This window comes from Spea bombifrons, chromosome 12 (genome assembly GCF_027358695.1).
Source record: "Spea bombifrons isolate aSpeBom1 chromosome 12, aSpeBom1.2.pri, whole genome shotgun sequence".
Classification (NCBI taxonomy): Eukaryota; Metazoa; Chordata; class Amphibia; order Anura; family Pelobatidae; genus Spea; species Spea bombifrons.
Genome location: NC_071098.1, coordinates 8104048 through 8131174, shown reverse-complemented (window position 1 = coordinate 8131174; position 27127 = coordinate 8104048). Strand labels below are relative to the sequence as shown.

Genomic DNA, 27127 nt, shown 5'->3' with positions numbered 1-27127 from the left:
CTCAAAAACATAACTGCCATAAAACTTTTAAACCTTATTCTATGATATGTTAGCTGCTTTTGCAACACCGCAGATCACAAGGAACCTAATTTAAATTATGAACTAAATATATTAAACAAAAATGTATTGAAAATAAATATAGGGCCAGGAAGCCAAACTAGAAAAGCAGAATATAGTGATGTATTATTTCAGGATTTGTTCAAAATCTCCTAGGAAGAAATGTCTATAATACAATAAGGTCTAATGAAGGGGTGTCGAACCCTGTCACCACTCACGATATAATCCTGTTACAATTGTAAGATAACAGGCAATCAGCTACCATTGTGCATTGCTGAGAAGTGAAACAGGTTTAGTTTTGTACTCCTGAGATGTCTCCGGGTCCGGGATCAATGGCGTTCCATAAACCTGGCCTAGAATAATAGTTTGGTGAACATTCTTGGACTCAACTGTTTCTAGAACAAGAATGCAGTCATATGGAGCAAGGCAACAAGTAAAATGGGCATTGTTCTATTCATGAACTTCTGGTTTCTGTGCCCTAGGCTTTCTCGTTCAGCATGTCTTTTTTTCGGCAGGAGAGTTGGGACATAACACCAAATCCTAATACTCTGTCTTAAGAGGCTTGACAATGTGGGGTTAGTGAAAGTATATTGAGGTCTGTGCCATGAAGGTCTGTGTCAGGAGAAGACCTCTGCCATGTAAATGGTTGGTACAAGGATGTCCCCAACTGACCCATTTCATCGCCCTGAGAAGAGGCTATTAGTTAAAATGCACTGGTGAAGATGCAAAGGTTTATTTCACATGCTGATTCGAAAGCCTTGTCTCTTCCACAATGTGATAAGCGATACATTTTAATGTAGCGCTAATTTAGCAGAAGAGGAACCATAATAAATATATCAATGTGGACATTTTATAGCTTTCTTTGTAACATTATATGGATCAATTCCTTATAAAATTAACATTTTGGGATGACAATAAGAACACGGTTTCGATCTGAAAGATCATTTATCGGAATGTTTTTTTAATGTGGATTGTTTCAGAAAAACCCTCATGTTTTAGCAACAAACTAACAACCAAATGTTCCCTTCTCCCAAATAGAGTACTGATTATAGTTATTCCAGAGAAAAATAGCATCAGGGTTGACCAGTAACTTGAATCTGTTACCCTCATACTGATACTTTTGCAATCCAAGTAAAATATCTAAATTCCATTGCAAACATGGTGGTCACTGAGGTTTTTTTTGTTAACGTATTTCATTGCTGTCAACAAAAATGAGATGATATAAATACTATACTAGAGTATATGTCACGGGGACTTATTTCTCGTGAGAAATAAACATGACAAAGTGCAAAATAAAATAGAATTTGTAGGCTATTGAAACAGATGTCTGTGTGGTCAGCAAAACAGATTCCAAAGTTCTGCAAAGATACCATCGCTGTCCTGACTACAGAATGTTCTATTCTTTATCACAACGAAACAATGCATATTGATGGCTATCAGACACTGCGTGCGGCTTAACACTACATTAATCACAATTGTTATTTATATTTGTTAATATTTTGTATTTGTAGTGGTTTTTAGTTTTGAGGCAGTATGCCATTCGTACTTGGCGTTCTATGGGGATTGTTATTCTAGATTCTATTCCTTTGGACGCGTTCCATGGTGCAGCTGACCATAGCCTGGCTCCGTTTGAAGTATTCAGCTTCCATGATCTGTATTCCCTTTAACATCTTCTGTTACGGGGATCCTATCACTGCCCAACTTATGATGCACCCACCTCTAGGCTTATAATGTTCTCCTGCTTTGATGTGGAAGACTAGATGTCACCATGTGCAGAGATGGGGACCAAGGAAATAAGGGGGGCAATACTTCCAGATTATTCCATAGAGTATACATCCATATAAACATCAACAAGTGCCCACTGGATCACCCCCTGGATGTTTTGTGGTGCACAGACGCTCCACTACATGTTTGTTGAGTGTTTTAGGTAACCAAGTAACGCTTAATGGCCGAGTCCTGAGCCTTTCGTGTTATCCCAGGAAGAGATGGAGGACGACTCCATGGTAGTGAGTGCTGTCCCTAAACCGGGAGTTTGTTGGAGGTATCCAGTGGAGCTGAATATTCCAAATCTTTACATTATGAAGACTTAAACCCAGCGAGGTGATCCTAAAAGATGAGCAGTCGTCTTCTCTTTTCGCACCAGTTTGTTATTGTTTGTAATTTGAAGTTTATCCTTACGATTGTAAAGCCCTACAGAATCTGCTGGCGCTATATAAATAAATGCAATGTAAAAACTTATACGAAATGTTGGGAGATTACTCAAAAGTCCATCAACAATTAGCAATTCTACAAAAAAGGTTCTTTTCATTACAGTTTGAGTACCCAGCTAGCTAGCAGTTCTTCATACGTTTTATCTCTAAATTCAGTTTTTGTTTTATGTAGTAGACACCTTTTCTCTAAGTGGTTTATTAAACAGGCGTCCTGCCCGTTAATCAAAATTCTGTAAAGGTGTTACAGTATTAACGACAAATGAAAGTGATTTACTCTGAATAGCCAATTAAACATTTGCAAATATTGCCAACGGATATAGAATAGCGTTTGATTAGTATAAATGCCAAGCGGTAAAGACTGACCTTCGCAAATTCATTGGTGCTGATTGAATATTAATCTCTCTAACTTGCGTTAACATTGCCAGGATGCTTAATAGTTTTTTAAAAAATACATTTCTTTAGTATGATATACAGTCGGCGATTACTGGTTGAACACCGTAGGAATTATAGACTGGGGTAGTTGTGGCTAGTCTTTACCACCCCAGCTATTGTTGCGCGGGTACTTGCTGGTCTGTTAGCTACTACTACCATAGCCATATCATTTTTTCTATTAATGGGTAATTAATGCTTGGCTATTGCCAGGAACCCCCTCACCTGAGCCAACAAAGGTAGGCAATGGGGATGAGGTAAGGAGAGAGGAAAGTTGGGGAGGATATTTTGCCCTCCCTGGGAAATATCCTGCGGACGCACCATGGATAATAACAAGTTTGTTGTTGTTGTTGAGACAGAATTGCCACGCTGCTTAGTTAGGGCTTGTCGGAGCCGGAATTTTATTTTGAATCTGATTTCTGTCTCTATTTTTCTGCAAAACATTCCGGCAGATTGCCAGGTGATATGTATATCAAAACACAGGAAAGCTTGATAACCAGGGATAGATTTACAGATAGTCCAGTATAATTCTATCCAGGGCTGGACTGGGGAAGAAAAACAGTCCTTGGAACTTTAGCGGCTTCTAAAGTATATGTCCTCAGCTGTCGCCTGGATTTGTGTGGCCGAATGTACCCAACCCTGGCCACACAGTAAAACATCGGATCTGCCACGCAAGCAGCCGTAAGGGTAAGTAGCCTACGTGATCTGGCCATAGTCCACCAAGCATTTGCCCAGTTGGCCAGATGGTTAGTCCAGACCTGGCTCCACTTGTCACATTCTTTCATTTTTTCAAGGAAGCTAGAATGGGTCAAACTCTGAAAAGACATTTAGACATAAGAGAAATAATATCCCAACTCATGTATTTAGTTTAAAAAGTGTTATATTCAGCAAAGTGAATGACCACATTTGATACAGTTACAGTATTTTGAGTTCTACAGACATCGAAGGGTTAAGGGTTATGCATCTCAGCATATTCCATTGGTTGCCAAATAAATGTACGCAATAGAAACCAAGACCATATCTTTCAAAATGTATAATACATTCTTTAATTATACTGACGTACGAATTATGGTGTGAAATTAAAGCTCTAGCCCTACAGTCGAGATAAGTCAGAGAATGTTGACAGATGGATGATCTTAGTTGGCCTTTTCTGTGACTGATTATTTTCACAATTCTGCTTTTATGGCAATGTTCGAAGATATTATTCTTAATAAACACTTTCTGGGAATGCTGTAATCGGTGTAGGTCGATTAGCTGGTCGTAATGACCCTTCTCTTCGCTGCAAGACAAAGCAATGGAAGGAATCCGTTTCAGAGTAATGAGCACTAAAAAAACACACTTAAATATACACTATGTGGACAAAAGTATTGGGACAGCCGACCATTACACCAACAGGGATTTTATGGCATTTCATTATAAATACATAGCCATTAGTATGAAGCCCCCCTCACAGCTATAACAGCCTCCACTCTTCAGGGAAGGCCGTCCACAAGATTTTGGGGCGTTTCCGTGGGAATTTTTGCCCATTCATCCAGTAGAGCGTTTGTGAGGCCAGGCACTGATGTTGGACGAGAAGAACAGGGCTCATAATTAAAGGTCTTCTAGCCACCAGCCACTAGAGTCCAGCTATCAACATCTACAGAAATCAACAATGCAGGGGCTAATAGGGTATGTGGGCAAAATACCTTGGAGGTGAGCAAGTTTACCCTCTTCTTCTGCTGATTCCAATGCAAATGTTCCCAGGTAACAACTGCGGTTCTTGGTTTTGTTTTTAGAAATAAATAAATACCTAACTTAGAGAGCATTCCAGTACAAGGACATTTTAAATTGTTCAGCCTTCAAGGCTAGAGATTTACAGTCATACAAGAGCAGCCAAAACTTGAGAGGAGATAAGAGCCAATTAGATATATGGCTGACAAGATTCATATATCTCTTAAAATTAAAATTTTTCCTTTTTGTGTTTCTACAAAGCCAGCAGAAACCTTGAATGGAATCCCTGCGCCATATGTCTTTGATACTATAATACGTGGTGAAACAAAACGACTGCCAAGAAGAGTAACTTAATGTCTAATTGTTGTCCATCTATTTTCTTGAATCAAACCGCCATTCCTACCATCAATAGCACTTAGAAGAGTCAACTAATCCTATTTGTGTAAGTTCTTAATGTAAGATTTTACGGCATAGTCGTGCAAGCGATATACTGTACATAAATATGCTTAAAAATGTAAGATTTTGGACTTTAGTTATAAAAATATTCCTGAGGACCAGGAAGATCACAGCTCAGCCTAGTGTGGTATTATAAGATAAAACTAGGAATCTGAACATATCAGCTCATACAGTAGATGTTACATCAGCATACTTGGGAAGTCACGATGTTGGTACCTGGGCTCCATTTATATAGCGCCAACAATGTACGCAGCGCTTCTTACAATCCATATACTCAATGGAATATGACAAGACTAGAACTGACAGGCTAAGATAAACCGATACATTAGGTAGATATAAATCATGCCTCAGTGGTTTGGATATAAAGGCCTTTCCGTGTCCTGCTCACGTGATGCCGATTTATTGGATTACAGACATTATAGGATTACTATAGAACATGGACAGGTTCATGTAATGGATATACAACAGAATGGAATACAGAGATAATATGGACGCTATTCTTTTCCAACATTTTTTCTTTCCCAAGAATAAGCATATCAAGTATTACTGAGAAATAGATTGTGAAACAGAGAATGGAACAATAAAATAGAAATGAACTTGTTTAGCTGAAACCTATTTCAATCGGCTCCCAACTCTCAAGTTTGAATAGCGTCTCGTTGCCTTGCAGAAGATGTTCGGCATAATTACACACGATTCCTATCCAAAGGCGTTTGTAAGTTAATCTATTCAGCAGGAAGAAAAGTATGGGGCCTGCTATATGTGGTTAAGCCATATAATTACTAAGAAAACCTCTGAATAAGAACAGGATTCTATTATCTCACCATTTACATAAACCTGCTCTAATGCCCTCGTTTTAATGTAATGCATTTCAAAGGCATTAAAAAAAAGCAATTACCTTGGAGGAGAATTTAAACACTGCTTTTAGCACTGAATCAAGATCATGTATGAGGGGCATACAACTATGTCTTCTGTATTATAGAAGGCGCTAGAATTAGGCCATGTGGTCAGTGTGGATAGTGGATCAGAAATTGATTATGCCCCCAGTTATGTAATACAATCAGTGACGTATTTGTAGGGGGTCATTGCCCTCCTCCATAACTACCCCAGTCCTCCTTGCTGCCAGTCTTCTTGGGTAGAGCGCCAGGATATGAAGTCATATCCCGGCGCGTAGCACTAGGTCGCAAGTTCTGCATAGACTTCCGTAGTATAAATCGACGGATTTCAAGGGAAATCTTTGATGTCTCCATCACCCATTAAGACCTGAAGAGCACTAGGGAGACTAAATGCCCATTAGGAAGATCAGCCTCTAGTAAAGTGGCCCAGGGCCTGCCACACTCTACTCCCATCTGCCACCCAAGGGCTAGGGAGAGAATAATCCAACAGATGCGAGTAAAACAAAATTTCTTTTCCTTGCAGTTCTAGAAAGTTCTAGATTTGTCTTGTGAAGTTCCTCCAACTTCAAAGTCAAAGGGCTTTGATGTGCCCATATAATACTGTTTACATTTTAAATATATATTAAAAACCTATATCGGCAAATCCAAAGCACAGGTACGTACTTTCAATAAATAAATGAATTTGTGCTAAAAAGCTATGTTGGCAACCGTTCTTCCCCTTTAACCATACAGATTTACCCAAAGAATGATCTCTACTTGGGATTAAAAAAAAAATAAAAAATGTTGCTTATCTTTATTAATTATAGAACCCAACCTGTAGGCATTTTTTGGAAGCTGGATCTCTGTTAATTTGTGGCTGTGTCCTGGTGAAACCAGTTATTTGCTTTAAATTGAAAAACACTTACAAAATGCTTTTCATTTGCATAATCTTTATCTAATTAAACATTCAGCCTGCCATGAAAGGAACTAATTATTTCTTTCTCTGACAGTGACAAATAAAACTAATGAGGCAGATAATCTTTGAAATGTTGCTTTTGTGTTCTGCCCCTTTTCATTTATGCCCTTTGCAGCATAATAACCGAGAGGAGCATCTTTATAAACATCAGATTTTGAAAATACCTTGGGACAAGGTGTGTTCTGATGATAACGAGAGCGATATTTTATTAAGTATTTGACAGGCTTATTATTCAATCTTCAAACGTGAAATAGAGAATGTCGGGAAGCATTAAAATAATTCTCCGATTCTAACATAAAAAAGAATGACAATGATGTGTTTAATAGTTTTAAAAAAGGACAATCTGTCTCACTTGTAACGATTTATCAAACATATATTTCATGTTGAGGGCATTCGAGGACTTAAAAATTGGAACAACTTTGAACAAGGATTTCCAAAAACAAAACAAATAAATAAATAAATAGTACAATCTTTAAATCAGATTGTCATCAGAAAAAATCTTGGATACCATCTACAGTATTCTTACCCTATTTAATTCAATCACAAGTTCACTTAAAAGGGAATTTTTTAGTACTTGCATCAGATTAAAAATAAGGTTAAAAATATATTATTTTTTTTATAACACAAGAGACAGGGGGAGAGGTTGAGCTGTTTGGAGGCGCAGAGACACAATCGGCTTCCATCCAGCCAGCAGATCCCCATTAATTCTCCCAAGCTACCGCCATGGAAGTGTCCGAAGCCAAGCTGGCTCACCAGGCTGAGAGATGTGACGAAATGGTTGAGTCAATGAAGAAAGAAGACAGTAGAAGAAAGAAACTTTCTTCTACTGTAACGACCAGAAGGAAGTTGATGAAAACAGCTTGGTTGCTTACAAAGCTGCAAGTGATATTGCAACTTCCACACATTCAATTCATTGAGGCCTTGCACTCATTTTTCTTAGTCTTCTACCATGAAATTCTTAATTCCCCTGACAGTGCCGGCGGGTTGGCAAAGGCAGCATTTGATGATGCTATTGCAGAACTGGACACGGTGAGCGAAGAAAGTCACAAGTTACTCCACGCTTATCATGCAATTGTTAAGTGATAATCTGGCACTTTGGACTTCAGATACGCAAGAAGATGGTGAAGAATAGAATAAAGAAGCACTGTAGAATGCGGAAGATAAAAATCAGTGAGATCTTTAAAGCCAAGAAGAGACTCTCTCTAACCAACTGCCCCTTCCATCACAATTTGACTTTTACACGGGTTCTCAAGTTTTAGGTTTCTGCCCAGTTGGTTGTAGCATTTTTTACACAGATTAAGAATTCTAAAAATGAGGAGGGAATGACTGGATTTTGTCGCTGCTTTTAAGACACTAACAGGTCTGTATAGAATCTGTTTCAGCATTAGATTGTCTCCTTGCCGTCCAGCATTGTAATTTCCTAGAAGCATATAGAGTGCGCGATTTACTTCTTTAGGGCAGAGCAGAGTCAATTGCACTGCAGAATTTGCATGGTGGCTTTGTAGTGGTTTTACTGAATTCACCACTGAATTAAATAAGAATTGAAATGCTAAGTGCTTTGAGCTGATTCACAAGTTGACTTAATATAAGTATTAGATTTAATTGTTATGGTTAATTAGGCATTGTGATCATTTCATAACTAAATGTGACTGTCAACTAGAGGGCATGTACTCATTCTTTTGGTGGCAAAGCTTTTGTAGTCAATAGAGCTACAAGGACCAGGGGCGGGCTGGGCCGGGGGGCAGGGGGGCAATTGCCCCCCAGGCCGCCCTGAATCTACATTAAACGGCCGCGCGGCCGCCCATTTAAGCGGCCGATTCGGCCACACCAGGGCCGTCTTTAACGCCCGCAGCATCCGCGGTAGGCCGGCCAGTTCGGCCTGGTGTGGCCGGCACACCGAAAAGCAGCCGATGTGGCTGTGACTCTTAAAGCGGCCAGCGTGTCTTACGGCCGCTTTAAGAGTCACAGCCACATCGGCTGCAGTGGTTACTCATTAAGCGGCCATAAGACACGCTGGTCGCTTTAAAATCATTAAGCGGCCAGCGTGCCTGCACAGTGCCGCCCAGTGTCCTGTGTTACTCCACCCCCTTGAGCGGCACGTCACATCGTCAATGTGATGGGCCGCTCAAGGGGGCGGAGTCACACGGAACAGCTCCTCGTGACAGCTAGAAGAGCACGTTGGAGCACAGCAGCAGTGAAGGATGCGGCAAAAACGTATGTATTAAAAAAATTAAAAAAATAGTTGGGGTAAAAGGGCGGAAGGGGAGCCATATTCAAAGGGGGGGGGCTGCATTGGGACAACAATTAAATGCAAAATGGGGGTGGCTATACACAAAGGTGGGGGTGGGGGGCTGGGTTCAAATTACATGGATCAGTCATTAACAATTCAAAGGGGGGCATAAATACACAAGGGAGGGGACTGGCTGGGGACATCACATAAATAAATACACAAGGGTGTTGGGGCATAATGTACAAAGGGGGCTGGCTGTGGGCACAAAGCCACATGGGTCAATACACAAGGGGCATAATGTACAAAGGGGTCTGGCTGGGGGCACAAATCCACATGGGGCAATACACAAGGGTGTGGGGGGAAATACATTAAAACCAAAGGGGGGGCTGGCTGGGCATCAATACACAAGGGGGAAAAACAAACAAACAACAAACCATTGTGGAAAGCATTTTGGATGTGGGTGTCAGTGTCGCAGAGCCTGTCCTGGTGTGTGTGTGTGTGTGTGTGTGTGTGTGTGTTTGGGTGTCGGTGTGGCAGAGCCTGTCCTGGTGTCTGTGTGTTTGGCTGTCTGTGTGGCAGGGCCTGCCATGGTTTGGGTGTGTTTGGGTGTCAGTGTGGCAGAGCCTGTCCTGGTGTGTGTGTCTGGGTGTCGATGTGGCAGAGCCTGTCCTGGTGTGTGTTTGGATGTTGATGTGGCAGAGCCTGTCCTGGTGTCTGTGTGTTTGGCTGTCTGTGTGGCAGGGCCTGTCATGGTGTGTGTGTGTTTGGGTGTCAGTGTGGCAGAGCCTGTTCTGGTGTGTGTGTCTGGGTGTCGGTGTGGCAGAGCCTGTCCTGGTGTTTGTGTTTGGGTGTCGGTGTGGCAGATCCTGTCCTGGTGTGTGTGTTTGGGTGTCGCTGTTGCAGAGCTTGTACTGGTGTTAGGGCAGGCTGTTTGGGGACAAAATTGGCTCACCCTGGGCTGTTTGGGGACAAAGTTGGCTCACTCTGGACTGTAATTTGTTAATGTTATCTTGGTGCTGGTCAGGTTCTATGTGGGCAGTGTGGACACCAGGGCTGGCTTTGTGGGTGTGCATCCTGTGATCTATGCCTGTAATTTAGGGGGTTTTATCTATACCTTTAATGCTTAGGTGTTATGTGATTTCCAGTTGATCTGTACCTGCAAAGCTGGGTTTGTGTGTTATTCTGCTATGCTGTTTGCATACATTTTTTATGTATACCTGCAAATACAGAGTTTGTATTTCTTATTCAGTTGATCTATCCATGCCCGTGCTGTTTACATGTGTTGTTTATTTGATCTATACCTGAACTACCGGGAGTAAGTAAAACAGGTGTGGCTTAGTGAATGAGGGACAAAGGGACTCTGGGGATAATTACAGGCAGGGGCCCAAGGAAATGCCTAGGGTCCAATTTTTCCATATTTACATTTTATTTTGTTACAAAGATTAACTGTTTTTTAATGTATTAAACATCATTTTTTTTACTCCCAGTCCCATCACATTACAGCAATATGCGTTAGAAAATCAGGAAAAGATGGGCATGTATAGTGGGCTGATTCGGTGGCGCAACGGGCCACTTGACTAGATTTGCCCCCCAGGCCTTAGGCTGCCAGCCCTCCCCTGACAAGGACCATTCTAAGATGAGAAAAAAAACCAAAATATTGGCAAAAAGTAATTCATATATGAATCTCGGAGTCTCCTGGGCAAATTAGTGGAGTCCTGGAGTGACATATTGTATCATGCGTCATGCAACTCGTATCAGGTTTTCGACAGAAATGACCAATGTTATGAAGCAGCTTTGTTCTGGAATTACATAGCATATATCATTATAATGTAAAAAAAATGTAACTGTACACCATGGAAACAATTAAACAGCTACAGATGTGAACAGAGGTTTGTGACATTTTTAATTTTCCATTTAATATTTTAATGGTACCCTGGAGAAAAGTAATATTTTATGATGAAAATGTATTAGTGCCTCCCGGTGAGCTATATCTGTCAGTTATACTACTGTGCATGATTTTAATGTACTATTTTCTACAAAGCCTAAAAAAAGCTTTCTATTTACAGATGTGACCCCTGTCTCATAATAAAACACAAGCTACGTATTAAAATATTTAAAGCTCCATCTGGTGGGAAACAGATGATCCCATTTACGATATGCAACCAAAAAATGTTGTAGAGCAGCTCAGATGAGTAACGGCCCAGCAGTAATAATAGAATTACAAAAAAAACAGTAATTAGAAGGAAAAAATCAACAAGCATTTACAAATGGTGACCAAAAAAATATTTGTGTCAAAGGGGCATACCTAAGTAAAAGTTAAGATGTTTGATTTTATGAGAATCAACATGAATACATTTGGACGTTGAAGTTGACGTCCTGAAGAAGACCTAAATATGACATGCGCAACTAGTGTGTCTGTAATACACACTACATGTTTTCATGAACAAATGTATCTGGCAGAGACATATTGAGCTGACTAGGTCTAAGGCAGCAGGTCCTGGAGGGCTCAAAGCCAGGGGGACCTCTTGGGTGATAAGGCCCTATTGTGCCACTACTCAATGGCCTGGTTAGAAGGGAGATTCCTGATCTCCCCTATCCAGTGTTGGCAGCCCCTGTTGTATAATACGGAACCTGATTGTCCTATTGGGCAACCAGGCTCCCTGTAACGCCACTACTTGGTAGGCAAGCCCATTAACACAATGGAGGGCTATGTTGAGACCTCATAGTCCTCCATAGTTTCCCTCCATTCCGTGCTTCCTTTAGAACTGGAGCACTAGGAGATTATGTTATATTCTGATGTCCAGTAGAATGGGTTCTGACATTCTGAGGTTTAATTTTGAAATCCTGGATGCAATCATTGGAATCAGAATTATGGCTAATTTACATGTTTTTCCACATATGCCTCCAATTCAGAGGGGTCACAGACTCCCACTAAACTAAACCCTTCCACATTCTAAAGAACCGAAGGATGGCACACGGAAACCTTTTGGGCAAACAAAGTAGAAGGAGAGTTCCAAAGAATGCATGCCTAGGGGTGGATGAGATAATAATAATAATAATGCCTCGTTGACATAGGAATGTCTATAATTTCAAAACACTTCATTATTGGAGTGCATGAAGTTCCCATAAAAAACAATTACATTTCCTGCTTGTGAAATAATCTATTTGTTATTCTTTTCTCTCTGAAATTCTCTCCTTTTTCAGATCAGATATATATATATATATATATATATATATATATATTTATATATATACTAATTATGAGTATAACTTCATTTTTATATATTATAAGATTACATAATACCAAGCTTTTAAAGGCACGATTGCATTACCACTATAAAATATCATGGAAAATATATATAAAAAATATATATAAATGTATGCATGCACAGTAAACCATGCTGCCTTAAAACAACATACTAACATTCATTATTTTCATTTTCCTATGGTTTTATTCTTTTTGTAACAGCTTAATGGCCCACTTGTACAGAATTGCTTTTTACCGATATCTCAAAGCCAATTATCAGTCATATTACTATAAGGAGTATTTATGGATAAGCCCATAATCATTTATTAGAGGCATTTAGAAAAAATGGGTTATAATAATAAGAAATCCACAACAGGCGGAATTTTACTCCAACAAATATTTTGAAAGCCTAAGAAAAATAACCCATTTATTTTCAAGGTAAACAACTACGTAGGGTACGTTCCTTCTGCCACTTAAAGGGACCGTTTAATGTCACAGGAAGCTATTCTAAAGAAAAATGCATATTGCCGGGTTGAACCAGGTCTGAACTAGTCAAGGTTTACATTTCACAGGCCAGGTTGATTCTTGGTTTAGTGAATACACTTTGCATTGACCAAGGCAAATGTCCGGTGGGCTGCTGGCCGTTGAAGCCCCATACTCAACCAATCTTCCTCTCTAGTGGCTGCATATGCCTAGCAGCACACTCTAAAAGCATAAAAACGTGGCATGCAACTGCGCATATCCAGGCATTGACCTCACTTATGTCATCAGGTGGCCACTGTCCTTAAAATGCTAATTTTAAACTAAAATATGTAAGCTTGGAAATAAACTAAGAGACCCCATGAGCAACATCATGAGATACAGTTGATGCCAAAGCTAAGTAGATATTCTGGTGACAATGTAACAGAAGGGCGTTATTGTTGATTTTATTGCTAAATGCCACTTGCTTGATATAGTTTTCTTAGATACAATTTCATTAACCTAATACAAATTGAAAACACTTTTCAAAGGGTAACATATCCTCTATTGCTTAATACAAACTATGTAATCTTTATATACATAGAAACAAAATATTAAATAAAAACAAAACAATAACGCTGTGTTTTTTGCTCCCCAGGTGAACTACGTGTTCTGATTGAATGAGACTTTTAGTGGATCATTGTTCAAAGAGTAGGATGCAGTCACATAAGTTCGAAGACCTCAGATGTCCCTGTCCAGATCTGCCTTTTAACTCTAGCAAATGTTGATATGCTCATGATATTATGATCAAAAACACATATGAAAAGGTAACATTTTCATGTGTAATAATATCGCTTCCCAAATTATCCAGTCTGATAAAGCTGATAATCTACACTACACTGTATATAGTGACTATTTACACGTACACACACACTGATTCTAGCAATATACATATAGCACACATACACACTGATACTACAGTATTCAGACAAACACTCACAGACAATACTATAGTATACAAATACACACTGACTCTGACACTACAGTATACACACACACACACTCATCCCAGCACTATACATTTACACACATACGCACTATACATTTACACACATACACTCTAACTCTGACACTACAGTATACACACACCCACACACTGACTCCGTTAAAATGATTGGCCTATTTAGTCTTTCTTCATCTAAGACAAAAAAAGGATCAAAACCTGACATTTACTGCAGATAAGAACAGGGTGATGTCAAATTCTGCATTGGTTAGACCAGGCATCCAGTTTCTGAATATTATGCCAATATTATATGTCAATATTATATGTAATATAATTACTTTTTTGCAATACAGTACATGGTTACGGTGATTCCCTGTACTATCGCCTCTCTCTTTATGTGCGGTTCTGTGTTCTAGCAGTTGCTGATAAGAAGATGCAGCACCTGCCTTTAAATTGTTGTGGTGTCCCCCTTGCAAATACATGAGGGGGGTTCTGCAGAATCTCCCCATATGCATTTGCCCCTTTCTCTGACCCCCCTACTATTTGCCAAGCAGAAGATGTATTTGGATGTTACATGATATACTTATTGCCAGCGCTGGCTCGGTCAGCATTCTGAGGGTCCAATGAGACCCCTATGCTCATGTACACAAAAATGTCCCAGTGATTTCAAGCAGCCAATCAGTGGCACAAAATGACTGATCCTGGATCCGGTGCAGGTCCAGAAGGTAAATCATTTTTTTAAGTTTAGTATATTAGAATATTCTCCTTTAGCAAACAATTAGATGGTCAGTTTTCGGAGTATTCTGCCAATATTATATGAACACTTTTATGGAATACATTGTTATGCTGACTCCCTGTAGTATCGCCTCTCTGTTTCTGTGTGGTTCCGCGCTCTACCACCTGCTGATAAGCAGATGCTACTTCTTCCTAGGATTTATTTTCATCACATAAAAGGTCACGCTCTGAAGATTTCCCTTCACTTTTCTAGTGTTCTTTAAATAGTGCAGATGTTTGGCATAGAACATTCAATAACAAGTTCTGAATTTGTCATTAAGCAGGTGCAAGAGTTGCCTATTTGACTATTTTTTTCCTCTTTTTTTTAATGTGCTTGTTTTTCACACAACATCAATCTTTCCTAAAATTGTCAGGATCGAAGTTCTTCTTCTTGGGGGAAAATTAGGTTTCGAGCGACCAACATGAGCATTTTTCATGCATGAAATAATAGTACATAGAGCTTCGGAAACACCATATGTTTTTACCCCGTTCAATAGATTGTAATTAGAAGGTGTTTGAGTTCTACCTCTACTAAGTAAATAAAACTGAAATGGCAATTTATTCCTGAACAATAAAATATTCCGACATCCCTAGGTGTGTTCTTATACCAACTGTTTGATCATAGCATTTCAGCATTATATGAAGCAACGGTACCAACTGTCCTGTATAACATTTTATTCTGATGCCCTACATGATAATACATGTCGTTAAGCAGATCAGGTATTTTGCCATATCAATACTGCTGATTAATTACCATTTAAAAATGTCTAAATGTCCATGTGATCAAGGATCTACAAAACAAGCAGCAGCAACCATTATAACATATATGTTTATTATACTATGATTAATGTTCTTATTGTAGCAATATATTGATATTACACAAATAATATACAAATGAGGTCTATTCAATAAATGTGTGGGATCTGTAAGAAAAGACATCTAAAACTCGCTCCCTATGGAAGCAGATTGCAAAAAGGGCATGAGGGAAGTCCTAAGTGGTCAGATGACTACATCCTCGGTTGACTATAATCATATCTTGGAACTCTTAGGGCTTTTGCTAGAACATTAGGGTGAAGGAACAAGGGTCATACATTTGGAGAAGACTCCTTCATCCTCTTTATTAATCTGATGACTTCGAAGACTCCTATTGCTATGCGACCCTCTGAATAGTTCACATATGGACAGTGAAGTTGCACATATGTCTACCAGACCACACACTTTTCTCACCATATGTCCCGGGGTCCGATATTTATATGGAAAAATATTATGGGTTCTCATGTTTCTATACAAAACTTCAACGAAGAGTTCAAACTTAATGTGACTTAATCACAAAGTACTTTTAATAACCACACAATACAACTTTTCTACTCTGGTATCTTGATTATATAGGATCATGTCTTCTGATGAACTTCAATACATATTTGTTAGCGGTCCATTTTCAGACAGTGAGGGAGTTTTAAAATTGGAACCAGTAAAAAAAACACATTTTATTCCATTAAAGGAAAAAAGTTCAGTATCGGCAGTTTTATGTGGATTATCACAAGCACAATAGTTATTATTTTTAATCACCCTGGATTCTACCACATGAATTGATTTTCGGGGGGGGGGGGCAAATATCCTCCCCGAGCTTCCTCTCTCCAACCCCGATACTTCCTTCCTATGGCTTACCTTTTTTTGGCTCAGAAGAAGGGTTTCCTGGCGGAAGACAAACTTTAGTTACCCACTAATGGGAAAAATTATATGACAAAATAAAAAAAAAGTAAATAGGTAAATTAGCTAAATGGACAGCATGTACCTGCGCAACATGAGAACTTAATATAGCTGCAGTGAAATCAGAAAAGTTAATGTTGTGTAGAGTAGCTATGTGGTGAACAACAATCATTTTGAGCATTTAGAAAAAAAGAGAGTAGTGAGAGGGGAGTAAAAAAGGAACACATAGGCTGGACTTTAATGTGGTGGAAAAGGTCAGCCCCCCCCCTCGCTTAATGCAGTTGTCTAGGCTCACTAAAGCTGCATTTTCATTGGTGGTCTGTTTAGGTGGTTCCGCCTTTTCCAGAGCCATTTCCTGGACAATATTTGAAGGGTCACTTGGGGTTTGGTCAGGGTGTGATCAGGGCTTTGGCTTTACAATTTAGAGCAAATGTTAATAAGAGAGAAAGGAGACAGGAAGAAAAAGAAATGAAAGACATAGGCAAAAGGGAGACAATAAAAGAGGAAGAAGAGAAGAGAGAAAAGTATAGAAACAGGAGAAAAGAAGGAGTAGGAGAAAGTAGGAATGAGAGCAGAAGGAAGAGAGAAGAGGAAGAAAAAGAAGAAAGGAGAGAAGCAGAGAGGAAAGGAGAAAAACAGAGGCGAAGGGTTGAATGAGTAAACAGAAGAGAAGAAAAAAGGAAAGAGGGAAAGACAGAACAGAGAAAATTGGGAGGAGAGGCATGTGAGTCATGTTTGCATACTCACTCACTCAATACACATAAACACTAACACATACCAAGACACTGATACTCACACACGCCTTGACACTAATGTTACATGACCATACCGTCTTTTATAGATCCAACGCACCGCCACCAACCCAATGGTATCTGGGACATAAAGTGGCAACGCTAGGTGGCACAGATCTCTCCTATAGTATATGTTTATTGTCTACACTCCACCTGTTGTTGCAGCGCACAAAAAAGGCAGCACATCAATGCTGCTATAAAAGTATATGAATCAACACTGAACATACCATGTATTTGCACATCAGCATGAATTAATATCTATATATATATATATACACAAAAATCTCAAACATGAAACAATGTAAAGAGTTTTGCAATAAACACCTTTATCAAGGGTTAAAAAGATCTGCAGATCTGAATCAAGTTAAACTAAAAGTAGCAAAAAAGAAAGTTGCCTTTAGCGACAGAAAAACATTGCAGTTCATACAAAAACACAAGGGTTTCATATGAGTTTTTTCATTCGAAAGAATTATTTATAAACGTCTAAGTATGGATTCCACTTACTTTTAAGTAATGTCTGATAAAATGTCTAAGGTTGCCCTTGGAGAGACCATATGCTAGAACGCTTGGAAAACATAGTTATAAAGCTTACAATGGACTCTTTCATATGAACGCAAATACCTTTTCTGCAAACTTCACAGAAGTACAGCGCTCAGCTGTAAATAATTTTTTATAATCGCTTGCCGGTGTACCTGTCCTAACATTCAAGCCATATATAACAAAAAAAAAACAAAAAAACAAACATTGTCTCCAAAACATATAGTTTAAACAAAGAAAACATTTTATATGTGGCATTATACAACAAAAAATGCCAACATAACTTTTTAAGAGTAACTCCCACAATTCTCTAAAATGTTTCCGATATAGTTGTTAATCATGTGCTAGCTTCTTCATAGCCATCTTTTTTAGATCTAACAAACATGCTAGAAATAAGGGACCAATGTCCTTGGTGCCACTTGAAGCATATGAGGCTGCAGAGCACAGTTTGGAGACATTATGCTATCCACCTGAAGATGGGCTCTGAGATATGATGTCATACCTGGACCATCAGACAGTGAAAAACAATGTAGAATAAATCAATTGTGTACAGACATTTATTGTTCCTTGCAGACACCCAGTCCTTGGCCACTGTACAATAGGAGGTGAAAGAGACAGTTGCCATTGGGTGCCTAAGGAAAACCAGGGCAGCTGCCTCATTTGCCCCACATTAAAGATGGCCTTGAAGAAAGTGATATCATAACAACTGTGGTCCTTGGATATTAATGACCAATCACCCTGATATTTGTAACTGCTTGGGTGTTGGAGAAGTATGAGCAACGGATGAGCCAGAGTACAAGAAAATAGTCAGGGTGTTGCTCACCCAAATCATACTCAATAAGGTTGCAGAAGACAGGAATTATTAGTTCCTTCAGTATGTTCCTCAAGTTCAAAGAATTCTGTACATGTGCAAAAGCCATAAAATTCCACAAAAACCATATTGTAAAGTGAGTAGCTGGAGCTGACCTCATGAAATGCAGATTGCACAAGGTGCAAAGAGTATTGGAAACAGGCACATGTAAAGCTTGACCTCAATGAACTCAACCGCAAAGCTCTACTCCAGGACCAACGGATGTATGTTATGAGAATGTCTGAGCATCTGCAAAAACTCACGGGGAAAAGTAAAGCAATCACCATAGCAACCAATGAAATATTCCTGGTGATTGCGCAATTTTACCTATATTAGATGAACCCGTATTAAATTAAAGTAATCAATAACAAACAACACATGTTTTACTGGACGGAAAAGCTTGATCATATCCATAATGTTATATATCAAAAAATTAAAATAAATTGTTTTAGACACGGTAATAAGCGTTCAAGAAAAGTTGGTAGAGGAGTTGATCAAAGAAACATTTCACAACTCTCTTATAGAGTTAAAGTAACTAGTACTACCGGTACGCATGATTGCCTATTAACAAGGAAATTGCGCTGGAAAGAACAAACAGATATTATGAGAATTGTTTATATTGCAATTTATACAGTACAAGCAATCCATTTTAATCACAATTGTAATCCTACACGTACAGTATATATGATCCATTGAAATAATTTAAATGCATACTTTCGGCATTTGATAGGTTAATCTGATATTATCTAATGCAATATTAACTATATTTACATTTAATACCAAAATATTATCAATAAAAATAATAATAATAATAATAATAATAAAAATCACTGCTTTGAATTCCACTCTTCTTAGATTCGAGGGCCATATACCTACCTCATGCATGTTTAAATTCCCTCACTGTATTAGCCTCTACCACTTCTGCTGGGAGGCTGTTCTCTCTCTCAAGTAAAAATGGGAGAGACAGCAAAGCCCAGAGACAGTTGGCAGATATGATTGACAGCTCACAGCTGTGGAATTTTATCCAACATAAAATTATAGTAAAAATACTGCAATATAAGTGTGAGTGGCTCCCTTACCTTTGTTGCTTGTATACAAGACTAGAAGTGCAACCACTGCACAAGTCATCAGAAAGAGTAACACTGACAGTCCAATCTCCACAATACTCCAGGACTTCTTCACTGACTTGGTCGACTTTTCCACTATGTCCATTTGGCTTTCCGACTTCCCCATTATTGTAACTCTTGGAAATGAACAAAAACAAAGACCCCTTTTAGAAAGACATATCATTATAACCTGTCATCAGAACACAACTGAAAAGAAGAAGGCTCAATGAGATCTACTGTTAGTTAGAAGAATTAAGTTATGTTCAGAAGACATTCATTGATGTCCAAACCTGATTAGAAGGCAACAAAAGAAAGAAACACATCTAAAATATGTGTAAAAACAAACCCAAGTACAAACACATAATAACCAGTTCTTACATAAATACCAAGCAGGAGAGAAGAGAAAGGATAGAATTAAAAGGCTGTACAGCACTAATACTATAATTAAGAAAAAAAGAATGTATTCATGGCAAAGACATCTAAGCATAAAATATCTTGTAAAAGAAAATTACATGTATTTTTCCATTTGATTGTCAACAGTTTTTGCCACCTCATTTTCCATCTCCACAAAGTGCAAAAGTAACCCAAAATGAATCACAAATAATTTGATTTCACTGATATCCCTGGCGTTCTAAGACAATGCTGGAATGTGATGCCCAGGGGCTGATGTTGCAGTCAGATTTCTTGCAGTTGATGTCCATCAATTAGAGATCCTTCTTTTGTTCCTGAGACCACATTGGACCTGGATATCAAATCTTAAATCATCATCATCATCATCATCATCTCATTTTCTAGCAGGGTGCTCCCTGCATGTGTATACATCAAAAATGAATTGCATTTTGTAATCCTTCACCAAAGATCCATCCTGGCTGTTGCAGTAATTGGTGTCTTCAACCACAGTAACCATCAGACAGCTCCTATTATATTTCAAAATCCTCCTTATTAATGGTCTGATGGTGCTGCTTCTGGAAAAGCAGCCTTCCCTCACCTCTGGTTACTCCAAACACAAACTTCTCTGCACAAATGAGCTGTTCTGAGCTTTGAGGAACTATATGATCCAAAGGGGGGTGTGGAGAATAAGGTGTAACCCATTCAATGCCAGAAGTACACTGCTTGGAGTGTTAAGTCTAGTTCCTTGATCCCAGTGTTAGAATCAGAGAGAGAGAGAGAGAAGAGAGAACACTGCATCAGGATGGCATAATTCCTGCTGCTCAAAACACTGACAACTTCAGCTTCTCTTAGTTAACCTTTTCATTTACAGAGATGTGTTGCAATTCCTTCCCACCATGCTGGCATTTATAGAGTTTGTTACATCTTTACAATACAGATTATTTTCAGTTACTGTTGGAATAAAATAAATTCCCACTGGATTTGTAAAGTTAATTGCTGCTTCATCACGTCTGTTCTGGGATTTGGGGGAATTTCATTGGCTTCCCCCTAAAAAAAATTAGGGAACAAGTTTCATGAAATTCTGCCAATTAAGTTCCGCCTAGTGTTAAACAAAAGGGATTTGACCTTTACTAGTTATTGTTATTTTCCAGTTCCTGTCTGAAAACACGTAAATGATATATTTAAATACCCAACAGCATTTATGGATTTAATATCCACATGATGGATAGTACATAGTATCTTGCCATTACTTCGCCCCTGGTTTGGCTCAGGGACAGGACACAAATGTGGCAAAATGCCTATCGGATTGGCATTGCTTTCTCTCTTTTTCTCAGAAATGTTGATAAGAAAAGCACTTTTTGGAACTTTTTTTGTACTATTTATATGTTCTCAATGCCAGCCTTGGGGTGTGGAAGCTTTCTATCCAAACCTGCTCCTGCACCCCTTTTGCTTAAATGGCCTACATGGTAAGGCTAACCCTGAATGAGATTCACAACCTCTCCGATTTACGTTGGCTTCTTTTACAGGAACACAGTCACTTCCACCCATAGCGGTGGGTTATGCTATAGCTGGCTTAGATTGTGGCTCTACTTCCGCTATAGGAACCAAAGTGGGCCACCACATTGGTTGTGAATGGCAGAATTTTATCCAAATGCACTTGAGTTGGAATCCTGTTTGAATGTATTATCTACCCGCAACAGAAAAGAACCATGATTCATAGAGTTCAATGAGGACTCGAGAGTTTAACATGGGCAAACTAAAAATTCCGCCTCTGCTAGCATAAGTAGCTGATGTTTTTCTGTCAGATTCCCAAAGCCTTACCTCAAAAGATTGGGTGAGGTGGTAGCTGTAAAAAAAGTAACCCTACATTAAATTGTTTTACAAAATTATGTCTGTTAGCAGTTTTACTAATTTAAATTAAATGCATTGATTGTCCCAAAGTTTGTTCAAATTAAAAGAGGCAAACAAGTTGTAGCCAAATGGTGCCTCTGCAGGTGGTGTTGAACTGTGAATCTAATAATGTTACACTGGTATATCCCTCTTTTATTGGCAGCAGAGCATAATAAGAATTGTAGTTATATAACACTTGTAAGAGGTAGTCAGGCCTTTGGAAGGTCTTCTGTGTTCTGTCCAATATTATTAAAATTTGAGTTGCCACAGACATGTGAAAAAGAATGTACATCTTCTTTGAATTCTATGGATTTACATATCAGGGCATGATAACAATCACCTGTTCCTTAGCAGGTCTAAAAAGTACACATGACATATTACACCGTGTCATGATTTAATCAACAAAAATGAAGCCAAAATGGAGAAGCCAGGAGTACACATTATAATTCAATAGCTTGTAGAACCACCTTTAGCAAAAATAACTTGAAGTAATAATTTCCTGCATGACTTTATCAGTCTCTCACATCATCGTGGAGGAATTTTGGCACACTCTCCTCTACAACGTTCATTGAGGTTTATGGGCATTTTGTTATGCACTGCTCTCTTTAGGTCCCACCACAGCATTTCAATCAGGTTGTGGTCTGGACTTTGACAATATGGTCATTGTTAGATGAGTTAGATCAGGGACAATTACTCCAGGTAATTTGGGTGAAATTTCAACCTAGACATTGCTAGTTCTTTGATCTTTTTTCATGCTGAGGCTTTTGATTTTTTTTTGTATTTCCTATGTGGACCTCAGTAGTATAAACAAGTTACCTGATCATTATAATGAAAAACATTGTATTTTACTACAGTCACTGTAAACGAATAAGGCCATTGCGTAACATGCTGAACTTCACCCACACAACATATCCAATTTCAAAAACAACAGAAAATATGTCATATGACAGAAATACAGCTCACACCTATTCAAGGGGAACGGTAAGTAAAGTTAACTCCTGTAAATCCTGTGATAAATAGGTTAAAGCAGAAGTATAGCCAAAAAGTGCCTCTGCAAAAATTGTTAAACTCCCATAATGCTATACTGGTATACCCCTTTTTATTGGCAGCAGAACATAATAGGAATTGTAGCTAGCTCTACCCATACGTGGGACCAGCCTTGCCTATGGTGTCTAGAATTCTTAAAGGTTAATCTCACATTCCTTAATATGATCTCAGGAAACAATTTACTTGACCACGAGACCATAGAAAGGTTATTTAAAGGCACTTTATAAATCACTGTATTTTATTTCTGCTTCCTTGCAGCCAAGCACCTAATTGTCTAGCAAATTGTGATTGACACTATTAATGGTAAAGACTAATGAAGCAAAAATGGTCAACAATACAGGCAAGTCAAAGCCTGAAAAAAGTGAAAAGTGATAAATCTGTCCATTTAATTCCTAAGATGTCGATTTAACCTAATGTCACTTGTCCAGCCTCTTAACTCATTAATTCATACACTTATTCAGGGTTTGGATGTGTTTTTATGAATTAAGAAATGTTAATGATATCACAAATTGCAACAAGTGGTAGAAGCAGAAACAGAACATGCCTATATGCACACCTATATGGAACATCCCACTATAGGCTATTCAGAGCTCTTCCTCTTCTAGGGGAGTGGCTTTGTGAAGGGGCAAGGATAAACACACATATAGGGGTAAGGCTAGTTCCAGACAGCCTTAAGTGGATTTGGAGTAGGCAGGAAGTAGGTGTGGCCAAACACAGCTTCCTGCCCAGAGAAAGAAGAAACTGACCAAGAGGTCCAGGGAAGCACGGCTTCAACCGGAGACCCCTGGTCAAACCTGTAAATAAACTATAAATCCTTATATCATAAAATCAGAAAGCGAGGAGAACGTGCTCAAATGTATCATGATAATGAAGAGCATCAATTATATGCTTATATTCTTATTTTTTCACTCTGCCTTCTGTAATCTAATGTAATTATCAATGAATATTTATTTTAATCTAACTCCCTAAATGGACATATTTTACGTTGTCAAGAAAAATGACCCGCCACCCATTCTGGATGTTCTGTAGGTGAATTCAGTGAAATGTATGGCCCTTCCAGCAAATTGGTGTACAATGAAAATCACAAGAACTTTGCTCATCTGCGCCTATATATTAACGTCTGTCAAGTTATGTGAATATGATGGTTCTGAAAAGGCCAGGAATTTCTGCCGGGTGCAACATATAGTCAGAAATGGAGCCTTGGATAATTTAATAAAAGTAATGAATATGCATATAGGAATAAAAAGAAAGCGTCAGACATATGAATGACATGTTCTGCAGGTTCCTGGTCTAAGGATTTCTCATAGATCCCACTGTAAATATATTTCATTGGAAACAAGAGTTAATGTAAATGCCCGTGTCTGCAATATGTTCCACAGACATCTATACAAATTGAAAAAGAAAGTCTGTAATAATGTTTCATTTCGAATGTTCGCTGCTTGGTGAAATTACTCTGAATGTGTGTGAAATAAGAGCTCCAGGTTCCAGTAGGATAAGCTGTTACATTGTTGCAATAGTGTAAGAATGAGGCAGTTATCTGTTGATAAATAGATCCAAGCCCATGGGCATGGTTGGTTCTATACAAGTAAGAAAAATAACAAGGTCAGCTTGAACAACTATCCTTCAACTGAAAAGCACTGAATTGACTAGAGACAAATTTTCTCTGCTGGAGAACTGTCCGAATGATAAATTACCCTATTTCCCTTGACCATATGAATGTGGCAGGAAGGAAGGAATTAATGGTTTCTTTGCACTATGGTACCTGAAAATGCAGAATTTGTAGAAAAGTCGAAACATAAGCTCCTTTTGTTCACAGCCAAAAACGTGCTTTTCTTAGAAGTATCTCAATTTGTCTTATCAGTCATTTTTTTATGTTCACAACTTCTCTTATCTCTAACCTCTTCAAAACCATAGTGAAAGCAGGGTTCGTTAAATCTCTCATGGCAGGTCATTTTATCTAGAACTGAAAGCAACAGAATTTGATGACAACATTGTGTTGAAGGTAAGGTAGCTCTTTGGGTATGTTTAAGGTAACAATAAACCAAAACTTACTCTAAGAAAATACTTAGAGAGACTTTGGCCCAGAAATAGTACCATAATTCCCACATATCAATGGTCTCCAAACCATATGCAGAACCAGATCATGGAGACAGCATAGTATGGTGCCTCACAAACAGAGACCTTTGGTGTATAGAATGTGAATTGCCTACAAAGTTTCTTCCACTTGGATTTTAATTAAGAAGGAACTCAGAGAAGTTGGGTTTTCAGAAACTACAGGAAAAAGGAGCGTCGATTTTCATACAAGTGTAGGAAATGTCATTCTAGAATCTTTGGTATTCTACAGATGGGTCTATTCACGAAAGAGTGAGTTGACAGGAGAATTGTGAGATTGAGTAATTTCTCAAGTTATTTACACTGTACTCAACCCTCCCCGAATCATCTTCTTACACGATTTTTTACATAAATGAACCAACATACCATAATTCAGTAAAAAAAAATCACAATACCCAAGTTATGAACTTGAAGACTGAAGACATAGTGAAGAAAAACAAAACAAAGCAGTGAATGAAGCAAACATGAGCACATTACAAGTTTACACAATATAATTTGGAACATCACGTGTAGGCCCAGGCTGGTCATCGGCCAAATGTCCAGTGGGCCACTGTCCGACATTGCTCCATGCACAACCAATGGCACATTGGGTGCTGTAGTGTGCAACCACTGACTGAATATGCCAGTGGGCATCCCCAGTACAGTCCTGGTCACATGTAATCTATAAGAAATATAGAAATATTTTTCTTGATGAAAATGTGTTTTTTTTGCTGCCCTATACCAATTGTTCAAGACCTACATATCAAATTTATAAAATTCAGGGATTGAAAAATGAAAACAGCGCCATTGGACAAGTTATAACAATATATATATAGAGAGTAATAAAAGAAAGGATCAATAAAAGCCTTCTTCAGACATCATACTATGGTCAAATCACTGGACATGTTATCTTCATTAGAACTCACTTGCAAACTCACAGTTTAGTGATTAGGGCCCACATTTTTACATTTTCATTCATCCATGATATTTAATCTGTAGCTATGTATTCAGGGATCTACCAACTGTTGTTATTTGGTTCCAATAATATTCAGTTGTGATGCAAGTGAAAGTCTGATTGGCTTAAAATGTTTCAATAAGGAATAAACATAGTTGTGCTTTTGTGACAAGTCAGTCGAGGCAATGATTACCAAATTACCACTAAAATGTCATACCAGACCACAACAGAGCACGCTCACAATGAACCCATTCTACGTCTTACTGGAAAACCTTCCGCTCAATAAACCTTTGTGTTCAAAAAGATTTCAAGATATTTGTTACAGTTCCAAAATCATCAGGAACAAATACTCAATTGAGTTTCAGGTTTAAAATGCAGCCATCCACTATATTCTGTTTTGGTTTTCGTTCAAACGCTTAGACGGGTTACTAAAAAAAAAAAATATTGGGATAAAATCTCTCCCAAAAATAAAATGAAATGGGGGTTTGGGTATGATACATATTTAATGAGCTTTTGTTTGTCTTTAAAAGAATGGTATAAAAATATGATCCTATTTCAACTTAAAACCAAATCTATGCTATTTTAATATGTTTACAGATTTCATAAATGTACAGCTTTTGTCTTGTTGCCTTCGCAAAGAAAAGCCATCCGAGGCAACTAAAATCTTAGATCCTACCATAAAAAACTAGGTCTAATTACCTTCTGCTTAAAACATCAGAAAAAGCAGAGGTCCAAGTTATGGTGGGTTCTCTTTTCTAAAAACTTCTCGGTGTCTGATCATACCTCCCAACCATCCCAACGTATAAGGGCCAGTCATTATTTTCAGGCACTGTCCCACCAAGCTGCCCTAATTTTTTGCATTTGAATGCAGTGGGGATCACGCGCCAGACAGAAGTCAAAAGGATTTCTCCTGACTGGTCCACCAAGCAGTCAAAATGACTGATGCCTCCGCTTTTGCAGCACAGACCTCAACCATGGGTCCTCGTGACTCAGTAAAGTGTTCCGTTGCATGGTGAGCGAGTATAAAAACATAAATCAATGCTGCACGTATCTCTACTTATGTCATTTGGGGGCTCCTGGCCTTAAAGTGCATCTCCAGACCAAACATGGTTGAAACAGATCAGTATGCCACTGAACATGTCCCCAGCCCCCTCTAATGATGCCCCCGACAAAGGCGCGTTGGCCTGACAATCAACCTGACATCCAGTAAACCACAACAAGAGAATACAAAATGCATTTTGCAAGAACTGAAATCAGAAAATAAAACAACTTATTACATAATAACGTCATGAGCCATAGGGAATGCCAGGTTCGGTTAGCTGAGCGCTGCCTGCCAT

At 38.6% G+C, this 27127-nt stretch overlaps 1 protein-coding gene across 2 annotated transcripts in view; it reads right to left on the bottom strand.

The window, feature by feature from the left end:
- Positions 1 to 27127, bottom strand: part of MMEL1 (membrane metalloendopeptidase like 1) — a 54676-nt gene that overhangs the window by 19235 nt on the left and 8314 nt on the right. Inside the window, exons 1-2 of one of the 2 annotated variants that reach the window (XM_053452679.1) lie at positions 19930 to 20098; positions 19391 to 19554 (exon numbers count right to left, since the gene is read on the bottom strand). In XM_053452679.1, the coding sequence (XP_053308654.1) occupies positions 19391 to 19554; positions 19930 to 19979 (214 nt within the window). In that variant the 5' untranslated portion in view covers positions 19980 to 20098. Of the gene's footprint in view, positions 1 to 19390; positions 19555 to 19929; positions 20099 to 27127 lie in introns of those variants that run through there. The other variant, XM_053452680.1, reaches the window with a different exon arrangement.